Genomic DNA, 22,999 nt, shown 5'->3' with positions numbered 1-22,999 from the left:
AGTCGGACACGACTGAAGTGACTTAGCAGCAGCAGCAGTAGCAACTATGCGGCATCATCTCGCAAATTCAAAGTTTAAACATATACGAGTACACACAGGTCTTCAGAACACCTATTAAGTGTATCTCAAGTATGAATCTGGGTTTCTGCACCCCCTGCTCAGTCAGCGTTGTCACTGTGCCACAGAGCTGCAGCGACAGGAGGTCTCTCAGACTTCAGTCCCAGGAAGCCCATGTCCTCATGAGTCACGTGGGGAAGGTGCCAGACTGGGCTAAGATACACTCTCACGAGATACACACTTAATGACTCCCAGTGGAAAACAGGGGTCATGTTCTACACGAAGCCATATATTTCTGATATAAAATAACTTGATCATAGTTTAAAATGCTGATGTGGTTTTAAATGCTATCAATTAATATTATACTAGTTTGAATTTACAATTTTCTGAGAAGTGGTCACCTTCTACTGACACAAAAGCTGCACATGGCGACTTTGCAGCCCCTTCAAGTAATGCAGGTGTTGATCTCATTCCCACAGAGGAGAAGCTGAGCCCAGAAAGGTTATGAGGTTTGTCTGAGGTTGCACAGCCTGGTAACTGGCAAGCTACTGAACTCTAAGGCTGCATCTTCTGCACTGCGACACCTGGACTTGGTTCAGGGGGGTGGTAGATGGCTCAGCTCCAGTGTGTTAATGAAGTAACAGGGGACTCTGACATGACCCAATCTTTCAATCACCCTGGGTTTTGTTTTTACAAAATAAAAAAGGAAATGAAGTATTTATGTAAGAAATCAGAGATATAGTTACCAAACATGAATATAAATTTCATTGAAAATACAATGTTTAAGTTCTATAAACATCACATAGAACAGCAGTCAAAAAAGCCATCTTACCTTCAACTGCTGAAAAATTTGAAAACTCAGGTCTGTATTCTTCTAATTCGGTATTATCACAAGGATGAAAGTCCTTTATTTTATCTCCAGGTACAGAAAATTTAACAATATATTTCATTTTAACCTGATTGGTTTTGTATACAACAAATTCGTCATCCTAGAGAAAAAGCAGAAGTTTAATAATAAAGCAAAAGAAACTTTATTGGCAAATGTTTTCATAAAAGCAGAATTTCATATTTGTTAATTTAGAAGCTGTTGAATACAGACAGTAGCTATACAGTAATTATTTAAACTTAAACATATTTGATAAGAACAGGAGCCTGTCTATCTGCCTTGATAGATACCTCAAAGTCCGAGCTGACCATATCCGTTCCCCGCACCCCGTGGACGCTGTCATACTCAGGTGGTGCCTCTGTCAGGGAGAAGTCTCGCTTGTGCAGATCCATGCACCTGCCAAGGGCGACGTCACAGATGACCAGGAGTCGGGTGCCATCTGTCTGTCCAGGGTGTGAGTACTTGATGCTCGTACTACACATCACAGGAAGTAAGCACATATGTGTTTTACTTTACAGTTACGTGGTAACACTATTTTATACATGTAGGAAAACTAGAATCCAAACGACTTTGCTGGTAGAATGTTCCAAATTTTACTGTTACTGAAATATCTCTGAAGATTCCATTTAGAACTCTACTTATTTAAATTTTTTACGTAAAACACACATTTATTGCTCCTCTGCTGGCTAGGCAGCTCTTTATTAGCTACTAAAATATACAGACTGAGGAAAGAGAAGGAAGAAGCCCACCTGATAAGAAGAAAACGTGGATTAATTCCTGGCACTAAAGTTCAGAAAGAACATGAAATGCCATGTAAGAACTGGTCAAGGGACAAACAACGCTGCACCCTCATGAAGCCTTCTGGATCCAAGTGGAAAAACAAAACGTCAAGTGATGCCCAAACAAGTGATTCCATTTAACTTTCTTAGGAACCAACAGCTTTAATTAAGTAACTTTTGTGTCAAGAGTTCAGGCTGGGCGCCTTGGGGAGCACTGTTGAGGACACACCTCTAAAACTTGCACTTCTGTTTGTGCTAATGGGTGCCCCATATTTATAAACACAGGACCTCGACTACCCCACCCTCCTCCTGCTCATCTATTCCCCTACCGCTCAGCCCGCCTCCTCCCTCCTTGCCCCTCACCATCAGCAACTGTCTCTCTGGCTTGTCTGCAAACCAGATCTCAACCCACTGCAGTCTGGTCTGTTTGCACTTCCTTACCAAAACTCCACTGTCCATATCCACTGAGGACTTCAATTTGGTTAAATTCAACTGACTGCCAGTTTGCCTTTTGAAAAATATTTTAACATATAAAAGTGCTTAATTGGAAATACTTTGTACATAGGAAAGCATTTATTCTATAAATGTTAAGTCTCAAGAATAATAATAAGACAGCTACTGTAGCTGCCGCCAGCTCAGGAAAAAGAGCATCATTATCTTGTCTTTCTTTCTCGGCGTAAGCACACAGGCACATGCCTCTCGGTAATAATGTTATGTGGAGAGAGTCACTCTGTGGTCTGGTCCTAAGGCTCATCCATTCGACACACGCAGCTGGAGGGCACCTGGTTAACCCACCCGCACACAGGCACACATGGAAACGTAGGACCACACTAGCTCAACACCCACCCCACTGTCCAATCCCCACTTGTCTATGTATACCAGTGTTTACTAGGGTGGTGATTCTCAGCCCAGATTGTGTGTTAAAGTCACACACGGAGCAGAGAAACTACTGGGAGCCCAATCTCGGCCCCCGAGACCCTGACTGAGCTGATCTGGGTGAACTCTGCACCAGCACTGTCTGAAAGCTCATGGGTGATTCCACGTGCAGCCAGTATGGGGTACACTGCCCCCAACCCCCAAGTCACATCATCACAACTGCTCTTCAGCTCCATGAGATGACGGGACCCTTTTCCAGGGGGGGAGACTCACCAACACCTAAAGGTGTTAAGTGTCTTTTGATACAATAGGTGTGAAATGGTCTCATTCTGGTTTGATGTGTACGTTCTTGATCACTAATCTTTTCAAGTGTGTCCATACATGTTTCCTCTTCATATCTTTTGCCCTTCGCTTACTGGGTATTCCTCCTCTCATTGATTTGGGGGTACTCCTTAAATTCCTGGATAATCATCCTCTGTCCTGGGCCTGAACCTGTCATTTTCTTAGTTTTGTGACCTGAATGCAAGTTACTTAAACTCCAAGAATGTGTTTCACCTTTATAAAATGATTCCCAATACCACTGTGAGGTTATCAAACAACGTGCTTGAAGCACTTAACCTGGTGCTTAGTAAGTTCAATATGCTGTGGCTGAAATGAAGACAGACTCAGATATTATTCCAGGCCCTGTCTGTGAGTGAGGTCATGTGCTGGAGAAATCAAGACCGCTGGCTCTGGAGAAGAGAAGGTTCTGTGTGGCTTTCGGCAAGTCACCCCCACTCTCCCACAGTGTTCTCATCCGTGATCAGGGTGGGAGTCACAAGGCCTGACCTCAGAGGTTTGCTGTGAGACTGAGTGAGTAAAAACAGGTAAAAGCTCTTAGGATAGTAAAATCACTAAGATGATTTCAAATATAATTTTCCCAAATATCCACCACAAGACAGGCTTCTACAATATACTGAGAAAACTGGCTCCTTTAATTATCTGTTCTTGGTGAGAAATCCTCACCAAGGAAAGACAGGTGAAAACTTGTAGCAAGTGTTGGTCACGACTCCTTGGTGACAGGTGTGTATGATGTGATTAAAAAGATAAAGTACTGACCTGAGTGAATCACTGAAATATATCCCACTCCCAAGATTTCCAATGTCTGTTCTCTTCATGCCACGATCTTCAACTACTTTGGGTAAAAGCAACCCACTAGAAAAGAACATTATAGTGATTTACTAAAAAAAGGAATCTTTCATTATAGCCTCATAATTATGGCCAAGAAAGGAGCTATTTAAAGACTTCTGTGAAACAAGCCATACACAGACAAATACTACAAGACTTCACAAGTATGTGGAATCTGAAAAAGCTGAACTCATAAACCTAAAGAGTAGAGTTGTGGTTTCTAGGGGCTGGGGGTGGGGGAAGCTACAGGGGGTGGTGCTAGTCAAAAATCACGAACTTCCAGTTACAAGACGAAAACGCTCTGGGGATGCAATGCCCAGAGTGGTGACTGTCTGTGACGATACTGTACACCGGAAGTCTGCTAAGGTAGTATTAGATCTTCTGTACTCATCACAAGAAAAAGAAAAGGTAAGCCTGTGAGGTGACGGATATGCTAATTAACTTGATTATGGAGATCTTTTCATAATAAATACGTATATTAAAACATCACGTTGTACAACTTTAAGAAATCACGTTGTACAACCTAAAGATATACAATTTTTGTCAATCGTAACTCCACAAACCTGGAAAAAATATACCAACTGAAAGTCAATAAATAAATAATTAGCATGAAGTGAAAAGAAAAATGTGTTTCAAAGTAACCTCAGAGTAGAAATTCCAGGTGCCACTGAAATGGACCCAGCCAAGGCCGTTTCTCATCACCATCTGGACTGGCTAGCCATTGCCCACCCTCATGCTGGGCCCATGAAGGGTTCAGCAGAACAGCCATGAGGCTGACTGTGCTCCCATTGTAGGTTCCTGCTTTCTAGAACTCTCCGCAATCAAACAAACCAGATTATCTCTGGGAAGGTGGGAGAAGAGAGACTCCTGCCTTTTATTACATATGAAGTTTATGTTCCGTGTTATGAAATATAATTAATTTTGTAAAATGGCTTTTGGGATGTACTTAAAATAATCTTTCTTACTCAAAGACTGCTTTTACTGTTTCATTTTATTTTAAATTTTCAAATCTTCACTTCACGTGGAGTTTGTGTGAGCAATGAAGTAAGGATACAACTTTATATTTTTTTCCAGACAGTTAACCATTTATATCCATATATGGTACTGAAGAAAATAAACTTTTCCCATAGAGATAAAAAGCTAATTTTATCATATTTTAAATCCCCTACGTTTTTGCATTTATTTGTGAATTTTTATTTTGCTGCCTCATCTATTTCTCACCTCATTATTTTACCCAGTAAAGCTTTATGTTTTTAACATCTGACTGGTTAATCCTCTCTGGTTATCCTTCTTTTTCAGAATTACCCTGGTAAATTCAAATTAAAAAAAAATATGGGCTATAGAATCAGCTTTTATTTTCTTAAAAAATCTTGTTAGTAGAGTTATTATTTATTTATGGCTGTGCTGGGTCTTTGTTGCTGCTCGTGGGCTTTCTCTAGTTGCAGAGAGCATGGGCTACTCTCTAGTTGTGGTGCACGGGCTTCTTACTGCGGTGGTTTCTCTTGTTGCGGAGCGCGGGCTTTGGCATGGACAGGTTTCAGTAGTTGCAGCTTCCAGGCTCTAGAGCACAGGCTCAATAGCTGTGGTGCATGGGCTTGGTGGCTCGGCACCATCTGGAATCCTCCCAGATCAGGGACTGAACCTGTGTCTCCTGCACTAGCAGGCAGACTGTTTACCACTGAGCCACCAGGGAAGTCAACTGTTAGTGTTGTTAGTATTCTTATTGTGATAGCACAAAATGCAAAGGTCAATTCAAGGAAAACCTGTATCTTTCTAATCAGCTTGTCTTTGGGTTCTTCTGAAGCAGTTAAAGCTTTTTCCAGGTGGAGCATGCATGTTTATAAGTCTTTGGTAGGGGATTTAACTAAGATCCAGATTTAACCATGCTTTCCCTTGCTCGTTGTGACTTCAGTTTCAACTCCAATATTAAGTGTTATTCAGAGCTAACAGATATTAGAGCTATGTTTTGAATACATAATTCATGGCATCTGGGAGCTCTAATTTCTAGACAATCTTTGAGTTAGACACACAGAGAAGAGTCAGGACATGGAGAATCCCCTTTCTTCAAGAAGTAATTCGTTTCCATGCACTGCACTTTAAAATATATAATAATTAACATATGACTTAAATTACATACTTAACTATAAAGTGTTCAGTTTTCTCTGGAATTCAATAAAACTGGCTGACTTTAATGGAATAGATCCATGTACTACAGAAAAAAAGTCTAACTGTGAGATGAAAAGTCTGGAAAATAGAGATGGTGTGCTCTTACCGGGACAGGATTCCCATGAAGCTCTGCACAGGAGACCCATGCAGCAAGCGCCTGACATTGCCAAGGTGGCCCTGGAACTCTGTGGTTTCACTCACTCTGCCAACTCTAAATATCTGTAAGATGTCCACTGGACTCTTACTGTAGAATTAGAAGAAAACCTTGAGATTACATAATTGAAAGCACAATAAAAAACTGTTAGCAGCAGCAGAAAACCCAAAAACCGCCCAAATGTCCATTATTAGAGAACTGATTCAATGAATCACAATGCAACATTTCTTGGAAATAGTATTCAGCCATTAAAAAATACTCTCTTAAAAATAAGTAAGGATGTGAAACAAAACTTACAGTGAAATGTTAAGTGTTATAAGTAGGTTATAAAAGATCATGCAAAATATCCCATATTTTATCAAACATATAATATACAGAATATATGAACTGAATATGTTCCTTTGTTCAACATTCATGCATTCATTCAACATACTCTGTGCTAAGTACTCTACCAGCAACAGAAATAAGAAAACACGGTCTCAGCTTTGCCAAGCTGACACCCTGACAAGACAAGGTCAGCTGACCTGTGCTGCTCAGCAGTCCAGTCAGGTTCAGAGAGAGATCCAAAACATGTTTCTTCATCTTAAAATCATAATTTGAGTGGATTTTCCCATGCAATACCCTTCAGGACTCAAACACTGCATTTGTGAACAAACTCCAATACTCTCTCATCTCAATTTTTAGAATTTAATTCTGTGCAAGAGTAGGTGAACTTGGAATGGACTGCAACAGTGCGGAGTGTTTAAGCACAGAACACAGCTCTGAGCCCTATTATAGACACAGAAGTGAGTATCTGTCATCACACCGCGATTACCCTGCAGTGAGGATTAATTATCTAGGTATGTGAAGATCTGCTCTACCAGAATCTGAAGCAGGTTGAAGAGCAGATCCTCACCTATCTCCTGTGTTCCTACCTGTGATTATTCTGCATCACCTCTTCTCTTACTCTCAAAAATTCTTCAGTGTTCGGCTCAACATGCTCAATTTTGCATCTCAAAGCTCGGTATTTGGCAAGAGACGGTGGGTTGGGTTTGGCCAAATTAGTTTCACAGACATTAACCATGTCTCTTATTAGCTGTAAGTAGAAATGAGTCATACACGTCAGAACGACCACACATCAAAATAATTTATATCATACTGCATTTCTCAAAAAGGTTGAATAAGCTTTTTTCACCACCAACAAACTCAGTATAAGCAAAGAAAGAAACCCAAATAAACTGCAAAAACCACCAAATATTCGCGATTTTAACTTACAAAGGTCCTAAAAACCATGAATAAAAACATCACGACCCAAGAGACAAAGAGGCAAAGAACACGAACAGACAGTTCACAGAAGAAGAAACACAAACATCCCTAAAACATCTGGAAAGGTGCTCAGACTCACTACACCCAGGCTGTTTCTAGTCCATACACATGGTGAAGTTTGACAAAGACACAGCTCTTAAGATGACAGGAAACGGAAACTGGCATTCCCTGGCGGTGAGAGGGCAGCACAGAGAAACCCGCAGGGAAGCGGACAGAATCACCCCAGGTACTGACATGTTTATTCTTTCAGGCTGCACTTCTCCCTCGGGCACTGCCTCTCAGAGATGCCCTTGCACAAGAACAAGACACCAGACACACAGAGCGTTTACTTCCCGTAGCGTTGTTCACTGTGTCTGGTGGGGATGGGTGGAGTATTCCCATCCAGGGGCATGTTCCACCGTGGACCAGAATGAGGGTGGTCTCTACACTCAGAGTACATTATGTCAGGTAAAGAAAACAGGTGCAGGACACTCAAGAGTACATTATGTCAGGTTAAAAAAAACAGGTGCAGGACAGCAAAGAGAGTACATGACTTTTTACATAGAAAAAGGGGGAAGGACTAAGTATGTTTGTTCATTTTCATATTTATTTGCATGAAGAAATGGTGCAAAGACAAACAGGAAACTAACAAGCATGGTTATGTGTTGGGGCAGAGGAGCTGGAATGGGGTGGTGGGGACAGGGTGCAACAGAGTACACCTTTTAAATATAATTTTGGCTTCTGAATCATGAGGATGTGTTACCTACTGAAAATACAGAATCCAGGTTAACAGTATTTGGGTGGGCAGCACACATACCCTCTCAGTAGCAAAACCAGGAACTGAAGTTACACTCAGTGTTGAGGAAATCATGGAACTTTAAACATGGAGGGTCCTTTGTTGTTTCATTCACTAGCTCATCTCATTTCTTGGTTCCTCACATATTTTGGATTACAGACTCCTCTGGGAATCCGTGAGTGCATGCATGCTAAGTTGCTTCAATCATGTCCTTTACCACTAGCACCACCTGGCAATCGGTGGGAAGCTGTAATTTCCCCCAAACATGCAAAATTTAACATCTACAAACTTCTCTGAAGTCTAGAGGTCATGGATCTCTGATTTTATCCTGAATCCTTCATGCTCAGATGTGGCAACCCAGAGTCAGAGGGGTTGCTGCCTCACCTGGGACGGGGTGAGCCCTGTCTGCCTTCCTGCTGTTCTCTGTGAGCTGAGCCTGCTCCCTCCCCCACTTCCGAGCAGTCTCAGTAATTCTATCCTCCTCAGCAGAAACTGGCTTAGCCATGCACACGACTCGCTTCTGGCTAAAGAAACAGCCAAGACATGGAAGCAACCTGTGCCCACTGACAGATGAATGGATAAAGATGTAGTACATATATACAATGGAATACTACTCAGTCATTAAAAAGAATAAAATAATGCCTAAAATAATGCCATTTGCAGCAACATGGATGCAACTAGAGATTATCACACTAAGTGAAGTTAGACAAAGACAAGTATCTATGATGTCACTTGTATGTGGAATCAATATTGTTGTTGTTCAGTTGCTAAGTCATGTCTAACTCTTTGCGACTCGATGGACTGCAGCATGCCAGGCTCCTCTGTCCATGAAATTTCTCCAGGCAAGAACAGTGGAGTGAGTAGTCATTCCCTTTTCCAGGGGATCTTTCCGACCCAGGGATCAAATCCACGTCTCCTGCATTCAGGTAGATTCTTTACTGTTTGAGCCACCAGGGAAGCCAAATGAACTTATTTATGGAAAATAAACAGACTCACAAACATAGAAAATAAACTTAAAGTTACAAAAGGCAAGGGATAAATTAGGAGTCTGGAATTAACAGATAAATACCCCTACATACAAAAGAAATAAAAAATCAAGGATTTACTGTAGCATATGGAGCTATATGGGCTTCCCTTGTGGCTCAGCAGGTAAAGAATCTGCCTGCAATGCAGGAGACCTGGGTTCAACATCTTACAGTACCTATCATGGAAAAGAGTCTGAAAAAAGATCATGTGTGTATATATATGTGTACAATATATATGTATATACATCTGTGTGTGTATACAAAACCTAGCCACTTTGCTGTACACCTGAAACTAACTATATTATAAATGAACTATACTTAATTTAAAAATAATAATAAAAAGAAAAATAAGAGGGTACTGGGGGCATCCTCCAAGAGACATAAGAAGAAACCTTCCAGGAGGGATGCTGTGAGCTGATGGGAAGGGGAGTCAGCAGGGGAAGGGGAGCCATCCCTGCAGGAAGCACAGAGGTGGGAAAAGGCCAGGCCCCAGTGAGGTCGCAGCCTTGTGTGAACTGGACCAGTGGCCACCCAACAGCTGGACTTCTCGTCCTACAGGGTGACAAGCCTCCTCATTGCTCAAGTCAGAAGCAGCTTTCTGTTTCTTCTAGGAAAGAATCCTACTTATCTCCTAATCTGGAAAGTCATTTCACAGAATAGCAATTTTGAAAAATCTTTTTTTGTGTGTGAGTGTATGTGTGTGTGTGTGTGTGTGTGGTGGGGGGGGCACTGTACTGGGTCTTCCTCGTAGGCTTCTCTAGATACGGCGTGTGGGTTTAGTTGCCTGGGACCAGGTAGGATCTTAGTTCCAAGGCCAAGCATTGAACCCACATCCCCTGAATTGGAAGGCGGATGCTTAACCACTGGACCCTCAGGAGAGTCCCCAGCCTAACAATTTTAAACACTTGCTTCTGCACCACTCTTCCAACACAGGCTCCTTTGGGAGTGTGATTCAGATAACTTCCGTAAGGACCCCAATCAGCCCCAAACGGCTCAACCATTTGTTTCTGAGCAATCTCGAGAGCCAAACTTCATGATCCAATGTTATCTCAGTTAGATGTGAAAGACCCCCTCCCCTGTCCCCACAAAGTGTAAACTGAACCCCAAGGTGCAGAGGCTTACCTGGCACAAGTCCTCCTTCTTAGCCAGCAGGCTCGGGCTGACCTTCTCAGCTGCAGCAGCTCTGTGAGGGATTAATCTGTAGAACTCGGTCAGCATCGTTTGCAGTTGCTCCTGTGTTTCTCCATTTCTCATTGCTTCCTTTACTAGGAGGAGAATTCCTTCTGCCTTGCTCACCTTTAAACAGAAGATGACACATGATTATTAAAATTTAATTTGATAATCTAGAAAAAGTAAAGTAACTTGTATAAAAATACCTAAAATGGTTCTTATATACATCATGACTATTAGCTTTCGACTGGACACTGCACAAAGCAAGCTTGATGCTGTTGAAAATGCATCTCATTTCCAAACTGGGCTGGGCTTAACTAGAGGAGGGAACCAGAGTCCTGAGTGTCAGTGTGTCTGCATCCATGTCTGCGTCCAGAGAGGAGTTCTAACCAGGGGACTTCCTTCCACACGAGACATTTAGAAAGACGTTTGGATCAGACTCAGGGATGAAGCCCACCAGAACACCTTTTACATCACACAAAAACCTCTGGACTTGACCCTACTTTCTCCATGAGTTATTTCAATGTGCTGGTGCAGCCACACACGCTCTATCCCTAGGAACACCTTCTTCACCTGCTCTTTTTTTACTTCAAAACCACCTTTAATGTTTTTCCCCTTCTTTCTGCCCTCAGTACGTTAGGATGCCCTAACCTCAGCACATGTGTGTGAGCAGGGCTGAAAGATCCAGGGCGCGCGCACACACACACACACACCCTTCTCGGAGCTCAATTCTCATCGCCCAGCAGGGACTCACACAGACACACTGGCCCAACCATTCCATACAGCAAGGATTTTTCTCCTCCAGAGTTGAGTGGGCTGGGGAATGCCCAGGCCTGTCTGGACACTTCCACACCAGTGGACTCTCAGGGGGACGGGAATCAGATGCCACAGCTGTCTTCCCAGGTCACGGCCCTATCCCCTGAGCGGCGAGAACCCAGGAGAGAGCAGAGGGACACGGCTTCCACCCCGCTAATACACACAGGCACACACCAACCCCAGGCTAGGGAGAATGCAGGCCAGGCGGCCAACGTCAGAGAATGACCAGTCGTGTCCTGTCAGGAAGGGCACAGCCTCTGAACTCACCCAACCAGAGTTGTTACTGTATTGTTCTGGACACAATCGGATAGACCCTGAGCCAGCTCCAAGGGGTGGTGGGGAAACGGTCGCCACCGGGGTCAGGAGGACAGGGAAGGGGAAGCGGCTTGGAGGCTGGGTCTAGGACATGACAGGAAGTCCAGGCCGCTGCCAGGGCCGGACCCCCCACTCCACGGCGCGCGTGGAGCTCCAAGCACGTGGTCCGCGCGGAAAATCGCTGCGGTGGGGAGCGGTCTCTAATTCTCCTGCGGGCTACCGGGATCTCGGACACTCACTGGGGAGGCTGGGGCTCGGGTTGTGGCGCAGCGGGCAGAGCCAATTGCCAATGAGGGCTTAATAACGCCCGGGCTGAGAAGGGAACGACAGGATAACGGAGGGAAGTTGGGAGGCAGCCTCCTTCCCCTCCACCAGGTTTCTTTCTCTGCAATCTTTGCGCGAAGAAGTCAATCGAGAAACGGCCAAAGTTCGTCTTCACATCCGAAGAGGGAGGGAGGAGGAAGGGATGCAGGACTAGGAGCACAGGTCAATTCACAGATGCGCACGGCGGGACAGGGGCCCAAGAGGAATCGGGACGCTGGGGATTGTGGGTGGGGGGCGGCTCTCGTTCACATCAGAAGCGCAGGGTAACGGTGCTGTTCGGTAGAAGGCCGGAATCGGGAGGCTCCGGGAGGTGACCGCCGCAGCACACCACCCTCCTGCGCGCCGGGTTGGGGGCGCCGCCGCTGAGCCCCTTGGGCCGCTCCCCCGAGCACTTGCAGCTGCGGATGGGGAGCGGGCAGCCGGGCGCGCCCCGAGACTCGAGCATCAAAAGCAACAGCCACGGCGGCAGCTGCGGCAGTATCAGGCACGCGGGCGCCCCCCTCATCCTGCGTCCCGCGGCGCCCATCAGTCCATCAGCCCGCGGGGACCCACGGCGCCAGGGCCCGTCAGCGCGCTGGCCGGAGGGGTCCGGGCGGGCGGGAGGCGTGCTCAGCGGGGGCCCCGGGCGCCCGAAGGCTGGGTGGGGGTCCCTGGGCGGAGGCGAGCCCCGGGGTCCCCGCCGCCGCCGCCGCGTCCCGGGGGCATGTCCAGCAAGCGCACCGGCGGGGAGGACACAGGCGTGTCTGTCAGAGCGGCGCTGGTGGCCCCCGACGGCGCGGCCGGACTCTCGGCGCCGTGCGCCAGGGCCGGATGAGGCCGGGCCCCTCCGCGTCACCTGCTCGCTCTGCGCCCGGTCGGGACCTAGCCAATCGCGCCGGGGTCCTGCCGCCGCCGCTCCATGCCACGGATGGAGGCAGCTCGGCGCGGCGCTGCCTCCATCCCCCGCCCGCCCTCCCCTGCTCCTTCAATTGTACACAATCAAGAAGAGCCTCCTGATAGCTGCAGGTGCACCTGCCCTTCCCCACACGGTCGAAGGCTCAAGACGGTCACTCTGAAGTGGACCAGGGTCTGTGTCTCTCCCTGAGGTTCCGCAGTGCCCATGTCCCAGGACTGCCCTGCGCTGCTCCCAAGGTGGATGCTGCAGATGGGACTCTAGTTTCCTCGGAAGCCCACTTCCCAGCAGTGCTCCTCGCACCCCTCTCTCCAACGCCAGAAGGAAGAGCAGCAGCACAGCGGGAGCCTGGTTCAGAGGAGGCACAGGCTTCTAAGCCACAAGCAGAAGGCAGGCTTGCCTGGCAGAACCTGCTTCCAGGACATAGCACTCACGTCATTCAGGCTTATCATGCCCACGGGTCTCAGCAGCGTGTCCTCCAGGCGGCCGAGGGCTTCTGCCCAGAGCATCTCCACCAAGCCACTCACCTCGGGGCTCAGGGCATTCGAGTTTATTACCTCCTCCAAAAGTAACTGCAACCACAGAGAAACAGAAAAACACCCACAAAGAGTTTATGAGTGTGCTCCTTTAAACCTGAGATGAGCAGAGGGGCGAGAGGAAACAGCCCATGTCATCCCACGATAGGGTGACTGTTAACCCTGGCCCCTCCCAACTTGTCCCTGCTCCTTGTCCTCCTCTCTCGACCCTCTTCTCTTTTACCCCCATGCTGTTTTCCCTCCTGCCTTTTTCTTCACCCTGCAATTCTTTAGGCCTGCTGTGGCATTAAAGATGAAGTGGCATTAAGGGTTTGAGGACCTGACTCCTGGCCTGGCTCCCAGTGAAATCTCTGGGAAGCTGGGAGGTCTGTGGCTCATCCTGGGACTCACTCCCGACTCGACTTTGAGCCTCTCTGTGGGCCCCTCTTGCCTTTTAACTCCTGTTCTTGTCTCCTGCCAGCTTTTTATTTGTCATGAAGAAAACATTTCTGTTAAATCTATTTAATCAGTAATACAGAAGAATATGTAGAAAACAAGCTTACTACTTGCAGTTTTTCAGATGCTAACTGGGTTGCTTCGGGTGTAAAATGTTCTCTCAGTAGAAAGCCTTGTTTCTTCAGTTCCTCAATGTAATTCTCATAGTATTCACTTGCGTCTGCCGAGGTTTTATTCACAGAGGACTGCCTCCTGGTCTGTAAGTTACAGCACGTAGCACAGTGTCAGGACACTAGCATACGGTAGCTTATTAGCACATCGATCTTTAATGAACACCTACTGGGTACCATGTGGGGGTGGGGGTAGGGGAAACAGGATCACAGATAAGATGCCTCAGCTAGTTTTCTTCTATAAAGGAGCTTAGAAACTAGCTATTTCAAGGAATTACTTAACATTTTCAATTCTTGACAAAACAGCCTAAAACCTGCAAGTTGGGGGGGGAGGAGTTTGAGAGGCACGGCAGGTGGGAAAGAAGCACTGGACTCACAAAAGAGCCTCAGGACATATGTTCAGAGCCCAGAATCTGACCTTACACACCATCCTATCCCGCTTTGAAGTCTGGCTTCTAGTCTTCCAGAAATGAGAAAAACTGGGTGAAGAGAGGAAAGAAAAATACCTCAGAGATGAAGCATCATTAGACAGGCACAGCCTAAGGAAAGGACTGCCTTAGCCAAGGAGAAAGGGGGGGTGCTGGAAGGTCATGCAGACAAAGGCAGAGGCAAACACCGTGGTCATTCCCGCCGTCCTGATGGGGTGTCTGTCCTCCCCAAATCCTGCCCCGTCCTAACCTCAGTGAACATGGATGGCTTGCCTAGTGGGGCTGTGGAGACCCTGCGGGCTGTGCATGGGGGCTGGATCACACGAAGCCAATAACCCTGCCCCACTGGCCGCAGGACACACACCACGTCCATGTCACTCCATTCAAGAAGGTTAAATTAAAAAAAAAAAAAAGGGGGCCAAGATTTAATAAAATCAGTAATTTTTACAAAAAAACAAAATAAAAAGGTAAAATTTAACCCAATTTTGGAAGATTTCTGCCACAATGGATTAACAAAGGACAAGGGCCAGAGAAGCTCTGTCTGTCTCATCAGGGAGGGTTATGCCTGTCGAGGGAACAGACTCACCCAGGAGCAAAAGGGCCAGGCTGGGGGAGGGAGGCTGGGAAGGCAGAAGTAGTTCTGACACATTCTACCTGGTTTTCATCTTGATTTTTACTTACTTTTCACCCACACACCTAAATTCTCCACAAAACACCATCTACACTTCTGGGTAAAAGGTTAACAAAGTCTTTCTCCTTCTTGGACACACTTGACCTTGGGTTAATCTTTTATGTCCTCATGGAATCTTGATAGGCATACCAGCTGTAATATTTGGCAGAACTGCTTGGGTAATGGAGTCCTACACCAGGACTGGAGGTCAGCAGTGAACACCGACAGATGGCCAGCCTGAGCCCTGGGCCCAGGACTGTGTAACTGTCTCCTTGCTGGGCGTCAGGAACCCGGGGGCATCACCAGCAGTCTGGGCCCTGAGGAGATGTCTCCTTCCTGGAGGACAGCTGACCCCCTGTGGGGGATGGGTGAAGCGGGTGCGTCCTGAGCCCGAGAGAACCACTGTGTGGTCACTCGAAGGGGAGCCTATGAGCTTCCAGTCAGTAAGCGTCTCACAGAAAACTCTGACAGGGCTGTAGGCTTTACTTGGAACTTCAGGTGCAGGCTCTGGGTTGTTTTTTTTCCCTAACTGTCTTAGGTCAGAACCCTGCCCTTGACCTGACATCGACCTTGAGAAAGTCATGGGCATGGGCAGCCCCGCTTGCTGTCCCTGAGCCCAGGCACTTCACACACACTTCAGTAGCAGCTGAGTTACGGTGGGGGTGGGACCATGATTTGCTGTCCCTTCCAATTTCCAAGGGTGGGTGTGTGGTCTTTTCACCTCACATTAGGAGTGGCTTCTAGGCAACTCCTTGGTATAGAGCAGGTGTTTAATGAAGTGAGTGAAGGGATCCAGTGCCAAGGTACAAACATTAGGAAAGTTTCTGTAAGTAACTCAGAGCAGGAGCAGGAACCCGCACCCCAGGGAATGTTCTCCTGGCTCCCAGCCTACCCTCACCTCCATATCCCAAAAGAGCACCTCTCCACTGTTCAAAATGGTGTACTTGCTAAAAAGAGAGAAGCTAACGGGTTGGCTGGTTCAACTGACCAGTTTTTACAAAATTCGCTATCAATAAGGTGGACAATAAAAACATAGGCGTTACCACGAAGCCCTTACCTGTGTGCCGGTGGCCAGGAGGAAGTGTGTGCTTATCAGAAAGCCACGGTCCCCAGGGCCCTGGAGGCACTGCAGCTCCACCACAGCTGTCTCTTTACCTCCCTCTGTCACAACCTGGAAAACATGTTGCTCTTTCATAAGCTGCATTCACTAAATTACAAACTGCACATGCCATTTAAAAATGTTGATTATAAACCTGATACAAATTATATCATTTGCAGATATAATTTAGAAAGTAAATAGAAAATAAATATCATCTGGAGTCCTACTACAGATATATAACCAATATTAATATTTTTTTATATTTCCTTCTGGGATTTTTGTTATAAATATACTTGTATATGTTTAAATCATCCCACTTTTCACATTTTCTTAATCACAGAGGAAATGTTATTTTCAAGTTACATTTTATTAAAATATCTTAAAAATACAAATGGAGCATCATTTTAAATGTTACTGTTATTTTGCATTTATATGGTGTCAGAAGAAAAGTTTTTTGTTTTTCATTTTAATGAAAATAATGGAAATTCAACATAATGTAAATACTTGGTGTGAAATCTACTCTTTTAAAATACAAGAAACTGTTAACAGAGAGGAGTATCTTCACTTTTTAATGTCATATTACGTTTTTGTGCTGTTTATATTTTTATTATATTTTATTATAAGCATGCATTTCTTTTATAATAAAACACTAAAATCAAACATTTTAAATGTGAAGTTTTTTTACTATTAAAAATCAACTAATATATTAAGGAGTATTTATTCAGGAAATGCACAATTTTTCAAAAATGGGAAAATTATCAAATAGGAAAAATAATCAGAAGACTTCAAACAGCTTTGTTCCCTCAACTAGAAATTAGACTCTTACTTTTTCCAAGATGTTATATTTTGCAACTTCAAAATCTTGAGGAAAATGAGGAATTTCAACATCCTCTGCATAAAACCTGAAATTTGTATAATACAATTTTAACATTAAAATGAAGCTTTAGACTAAACAGACTTTTCGTAAAATTTTTCTTGTAGCTCTAATTCCATACAAAATACATTATAAGTTCTTAACATCTCCTTAGATATTCTAAAGATGGCAACAAGGTCCTGTGGAGAGAATGGATTGATCCCTTCCATACACAATTCCAGAGCTCTGAGTGCTATGAGTCTGCAGTAGAGGGAGATGGGGGCAGGGAGACCTGTGTTCACCCTGGGCTCTAGCCCTTGGAAGCTGGTCACTCCAGAGGGAAACATACCTCTCCAGACTACACTCAAGTCCTCTTTAAAATAAATTAGCTAATTAACAAAGTAACTAATTAAGGGTGTCAGATTTCTCATAATCTATACTTTTATTTTTGATATTTATTCTCTCTTATAACACGAAGATTAACAAATAAAGATTAACAAACAAATCAACTGTGATGTTTAAATGACACTGCAGCTGAGGCCATACAGAACTTTAGACTCATTACTTCATTTGGGGAAGGTTGTATTATTTCTATCTCTATTTATTTATTTAAAATATCAGCTCAGTTCAGGGGCTCAGTCATATCTGACTCTTAGACTCATAGACTGCAGCATGGCAGGCTTCCCTGTCCATCACCAAATCCTGGAGCCTGCTCAAACTCATGTCCATTGAGTTGGTAATGCTATCCAACCATCTCATTCTCTGTCATCCCCTTCTCCTCCTCCTGCCTCCAATTCCCAGAATCAGGGTCTTTCAAAGTATCAGGTAGAGACTAATGAATGGTCTTTATTCTGAACGCTGTTCAGGAAGATAACAGAAAGAGCAGACTGCCCAAATCTCATCTCCAGTGGTTTTTCTTTTTTAAAATCAATCTAACAATTATATCTAGTCTCATATAATACTGACAAAAATAATTATCACTACAGTAAGTGAATAACTAACTAAAAACTTAAAAAAGTTAGATAAGATAAATTAAAATACTATAAAAATACTGATGTACTAATAGCATTTTAATATTGAGGTTTACAAAACATTTCACAAACTATGTCAAGTCTTAAAGATCAAAAGTAGATTACTTAGTGAGTTCAACAGTGTTCTCCTTCTCTGTGGAACTGTCCAGGAATAAAGAATCATTCGTTTTCATTTCTAGAATTAAAACAAACAAAGCATGTTTAGTACTCAAATATATATTAAAATTAGTTAACAATAAATCTTGCCATGCTGTTATGTTTTCTTCAGTTCAGTTCAGTCGCTCAGTTGTGTCTGACTCTTTGCGACCCCATGAATCACAGCACGCCAGGCCTCCCTGTCCATCACCAACTCCCGGAGTTCACTCAAACGCATGTCTATCCGAGTCAGTGATGCCATCCAGCCATCTCATTCTCTGTCGTCCCCTTCTCCTCCCGCCCCCAATCCCTACTAGCATCAGTGTCTTTTCCAGTGAGTCAACTCTTTGCATGAGGTGGCCAAAGTATTGGAGTTTCAGCTTTAGCATCAATCCTTCCAATGAACACCCACGATTGATCTCCTTTAGAATGGACTGGTTGGATCTCCTTGCAGTCCAAGGGACTCTCAAGAGTCTTCTCCAACACCACAGTTCAAAAGCATCAATTCTTCGGCGATCAGTTTTCTTCACAGTCCAACTCTCATATCCATACATGACCACTGGAAAAACCACAGCCTTGACTAGACGGACCTTAGTTGGCAAAGTAATGTCTCTGCTTTTTAATATGCTGTCTAGGTTGGTCATAACTTTCCTTCCAAGGAGCAAGCGTCTTTTAATTTCATGGCTGCAATCAGCATCTGCAGTGATTTTGGAGCCCCAAAAAATAAAGTCTGACACTGTTTCCCTATCCATTTTCCATGAAGTGATGGGACCAGATGCCATGATCTTTGTTTTCTGAATGTTGAGCTTCAAGCCAACCTTTTCCCTCTCCTCTTCCACTTTCATCAAGAGGCTTTTGAGTTCCTCTTCACTTTCTGCTATAAGGGTGGTGTCATCTGCATATCTGAGGTTATTGATATTTCTCCCAGCAATCTTGATTCCAGCTTGTGCTTCTTGCAGCCCAGCGTTTCTCATGATGTACTCTGCATATAAGTTAAATAAGCAGGGTGACAATATACAACCTTGACATACTCCTTTTCCTATTTGGAACCAGTCTGTTGTTCCATGTCCAGTTCTAACTGTTGCTTCCTGACCTGCATACAGGTTTCTCAAGAGGCAGGTCAGGTGGTCTGGTATTCCCATCTCTTCCAGAATTTTCCACAGTTTACTGTGATCCACACAGTCAAAGGCTTTGGCATAGTCAATGAAGCAGAAATAGATGTTTTCCTGGAACTCTCTTGCTTTCTCCATGATCCAGCGGATGTTGGCAATTTGATCTCTGGTGCCTCTGCCTTTTCTAAAACCTGCTTGAACATCTGGAAGTTCACGGTTCACGTATTGCTGAAGCCTGGCTTGGAGAATTTTGAGCATGTTTTCTTAGGTTTCCTTAAATTAGTTATGGGCTTCCCTTATGGCTCAGTTGGTAAAGAATCCGACTGCAATGTGGGAGACCTGGGTTTGATCCCCGGCTTGGGAAGATCCCCTGGAGAAGGGAATGGCTACCCACTCCAGTATTCTGGCCTGGAGAATTCCATGGACTGTATAGTCCATGGGGTTGCAAAGAGTCAGACATGACTGAGTGATTTTCACTTTCAATTAGCTATGGGCTTCCCAGATGGCGTGAGTGGTGAAGAACCTGCCTGCCAATGTAGGAGACATAAAAGACTTGTAATCTAGATTGTACTTTGTGAGGTTCACTTGGTACTCCTGTCCTGGGTCTGGGGGCGCTGGCACTGTCCACGCAGCTCCAGTCTGCAGGCCCGATGTGTGCTGCTGTGGGCGTGGACCAGCCCTGCCCCATCTCCCCTTCTCTGAGGTCTCACTGCCTACTGCAGCAGAAAGTAACACCGACGGCAGCACTACCCTGAGGAACAATAGGTGGTTGTTTTGAATGTGCTATGGAACTTGGGTGTCTAATTTAATGGGGTCAAATTTCATATTTCAAGGGCCTGAAAAGACTCTCAAGTAAACACCCATGCTCCATCAGATGCCCAGTGTGTGTGACGTGGTGCAGAACTCAGCTTCATAATGAACACGCTAGATGTTGTGGATAGGGGAGGGGGGATGGTCATAAGAACTAAACTTAAGCTGAAAGAGGTTCATATGTTGCCAGCCCCGTGCTGGATGTTCCAATTTCCAGAAGGATCTAGCATTAAGACAACTTCAGAACCTAGAAGATACTAGGTGTCTTCTGCCTTTACATTTGCTATTAACATCATTGAAAAGAAAGCTATTGAAAGTGATACATTTTTCTCTGGAATAGAAAATACCAGAAGTGATGAGCCAGACTTTTGTGTATTACCCGAATGATGGGGTTTATGGTTCTTTTGCAAGTAAACTGTCTCTGTCTAAGGACTTAAATACCATCCCGAAGATTCACAAGAAATACAAGGATGAAGTTTACAAGCTGCCCGTGGGGTCCATGCTGTGATGAGCTTGATCAAACTGTGGAAAACTCTCTTCTTGAATATGGGAGGCTGGCTTTTCTCTGATAGCATGGAAGCAGATTCTTTCCACAAACCACCTGCTTTGAATGCTTTTTCAGAGCCAGCTGTTTATCACAGGATGTCATTCAGTGACTGGCAAGAAGGGAGGATGCTACAATCACTTCAGACTCAATGATGAAAGCTCTTCTTTGTGCCTTCACCCACTCAGCCAAGCCTCCAAGACAGCTTCTCCACTGACGCTTCAGCACTTTCTTTAGAAAGATCTGAAGTAGCAGGTGAAGTTTGTCCAGTCTACATTCCAGTGTGGAACAACGTGAACAATTTTATTCTGTTAATTCTCTTGAAAACAAAAACCAATAGTATTAGGTGTTTGGGATCAGATCAAACCAGCTTTCACCTATAATTCACTGTGGGTAATTGGGAGATTTAGGTAATGTGTTCAGATTTAAACTTAACACTTTGCCCTACCTTATATGCATTTAAAATGAAATATGCAACAAAATGGAGGACGTGGTAGTGATGGAAGCCTACTCACTGGATTCCCCATTAAACAATTTACATACAAGTAGTACAAGCTTTCATATTAAGGATTCACATTAAAAAGTCTTGTAAAGTCAACATCTTTCACTAAGATGTATCAAATGTCAATGGAAGACCAGTGCTGACTTCAGCAGATATGTTCAGTGTAAATACAATGTGTAAATTTATGCTTTGAACAACAGTTTAATAAATGTAAAATTGCCTCATAGTATTTGTTGTATTTAACCTAATGTAGCCTTAGTATGACAGTAAAATTTTGAATAGATTAAAAAAAATTACACATCAAGCTTTCTGAGATTATCAGTGTTTTCGTAGTCATTTTGAATCTGAGTGTACCAGATGGAATATTGAGAAATCTATTTCTATTGCTAAAGCAGTCTTTTGCCCTTCATTATTTTGCTGACCCTTTTCTGGGATGATAAGAAGCCTGCTTAGTTTCATAGTATTTGGACAATCTTTTGTCAGTAATATCTTTGATAAACCAAACTGTTTACTGTAGAAACTCTAATACATTAAGTGTGTATGCTCAGTCACTAAGTTATGTATGACTCTTTGCGACCCTGTGGGCTACAGCCCACCAGGCGTCTCTGTCTATAGGATTTTCCAGGCAAGAATACTGGAGTGGGTTGCCATTTCCTTCTCCAGGGGATCTTCCTGACCCAGGGATCAAACCCCCATCTCCTGCATTGCCAGGTGGGTTCTTTACCACTATCGACACCTGGAAAGTCCCAAGGAAGCCCAATACGTTAGGCACTTGACATGAAATACTTACTAGAGCTGCTCAGTTCTTCATCGGAAGTTGGTGTGATATCCAGTGACTCACTGGGACCATAAATCTTTGTATCCAGCAGTCTCCTTTCTTTGATTGATTCCCATACAAAGTCTGGGTTTGCAATAAGAATATGGTTCTTCTGAATAGACTTCAGCTGATACTGGCTCAGAACATCAGCACTGTCTAAGATTACATGTGTGCACTGAGAAAAAACAAGAAATTATGCACTAGTAAAAACAAAAATTAAATAAATTATTTGTACCTGACTTTCACCCCATTGGTACTAATATTTCTCAGATTTCTAAAACTCTTATGAATGACAATCTCTAGTTACATAAACCTTTTAAAAAATCAACAAAGTATGTATATGAGTGTACCATAATTGATTAACCAACTAACTACCTCATCATAAAAAGTAAAACTTGAAGTCCAGTTGTTAGACCCCAGGCCTGAAATGCAGGGCTTTCCCCCTAGGCTGTGTTTCCCTCTGGGTCACTGGGGGAGCTGACTCCACCTGCCCCTTCCTGGACCACAGCCCACAAGGAGCCTGCTTGTTCTATGAGGCACGTTCTATTCTAGCCAGGAGGTACTGGGTGGTTCTCTGGCATTTAATACTTTGCCTGTGAATGTCAGAAATGAAATGTCCCAATTTGCCACCAGTTTAGGCAGAATCACACGACTTATCTCACCATCTCTGTGGATGGATGAATAATTCCTGCCTATTCTCAGTCCATTTTCTGGGTAGAGAATGCCAACATGGTCTCTAATTTTAGAAACTTTGCAATCTTTCTGGACATTATTTTTCAACATACATAAACATCTGAAATGTGCACACCAGGTACTATAACAAAGGAAGTAGTTTGATACGTGACAGTGAGGAATGATCTCTCAAATTGTGAAGTGGAAAAGTAAGTGCAGAATGTGTTTTCTGTGTCTGGGCTGAAACAGAGCTGTGCGCTCATGTGTTCTCGTGTGTGCTGTCTATGCAGAGAGCAGCTCCAGAATTGGGAACCATAGTGGGAAATAAGTTAACTTATTATTATTTTACTTTTTAGATATTCTACAATGTGCAGATACTTCATATTTATTAAAAAATAAATTGATAAAATTATAAATTAACAAATTAAAATAAATAATGAACGCCTTTGAACCGTTCATTCTACTCCTAAGGAAGTAA

At 44.1% G+C, this 22,999-nt stretch overlaps 1 protein-coding gene and 1 pseudogene across 6 annotated transcripts in view; one reads left to right on the top strand and one right to left on the bottom strand.

Annotated features, from left to right (window-relative positions):
- Window positions 1–22,999, bottom strand: part of PARP4 (poly(ADP-ribose) polymerase family member 4) — a 77,581-nt gene that overhangs the window by 48,869 nt on the left and 5,713 nt on the right. For all 6 annotated transcript variants that reach the window (XR_008685995.2, XM_055426431.2, XM_055426429.2 and 3 more), the window contains 12 exons: window positions 21,823–22,024; window positions 18,035–18,104; window positions 16,872–16,947; window positions 16,004–16,117; window positions 13,786–13,935; window positions 13,142–13,279; window positions 10,313–10,486; window positions 7,000–7,160; window positions 6,038–6,175; window positions 3,697–3,792; window positions 1,234–1,417; window positions 890–1,046 (listed from right to left, as the gene is read on the bottom strand). Coding sequence is in view for 5 of the 6 variants with exons in the window: in XM_055426431.2 (XP_055282406.2) it covers window positions 890–1,046; window positions 1,234–1,417; window positions 3,697–3,792; window positions 6,038–6,175; window positions 7,000–7,160; window positions 10,313–10,486; window positions 13,142–13,279; window positions 13,786–13,935; window positions 16,004–16,117; window positions 16,872–16,947; window positions 18,035–18,104; window positions 21,823–22,024 (1,660 nt within the window). In the remaining variant the exon portion in view is untranslated. The remainder of the gene's footprint in view (window positions 1–889; window positions 1,047–1,233; window positions 1,418–3,696; window positions 3,793–6,037; window positions 6,176–6,999; window positions 7,161–10,312; window positions 10,487–13,141; window positions 13,280–13,785; window positions 13,936–16,003; window positions 16,118–16,871; window positions 16,948–18,034; window positions 18,105–21,822; window positions 22,025–22,999) is intronic.
- Window positions 19,984–20,913, top strand: LOC148775833 (antizyme inhibitor 1 pseudogene; annotated as a pseudogene).

Source organism: Moschus berezovskii, chromosome 13, assembly GCF_049115385.1.
Source record: "Moschus berezovskii isolate FMDL1 chromosome 13, NW_MosBer_1.0, whole genome shotgun sequence".
NCBI lineage: Eukaryota > Metazoa > Chordata > Mammalia > Artiodactyla > Moschidae > Moschus > Moschus berezovskii.
The sequence above is the reverse complement of the archived record's forward strand: the minus strand, read 5'-3'. Positions and strand labels throughout refer to the sequence as shown.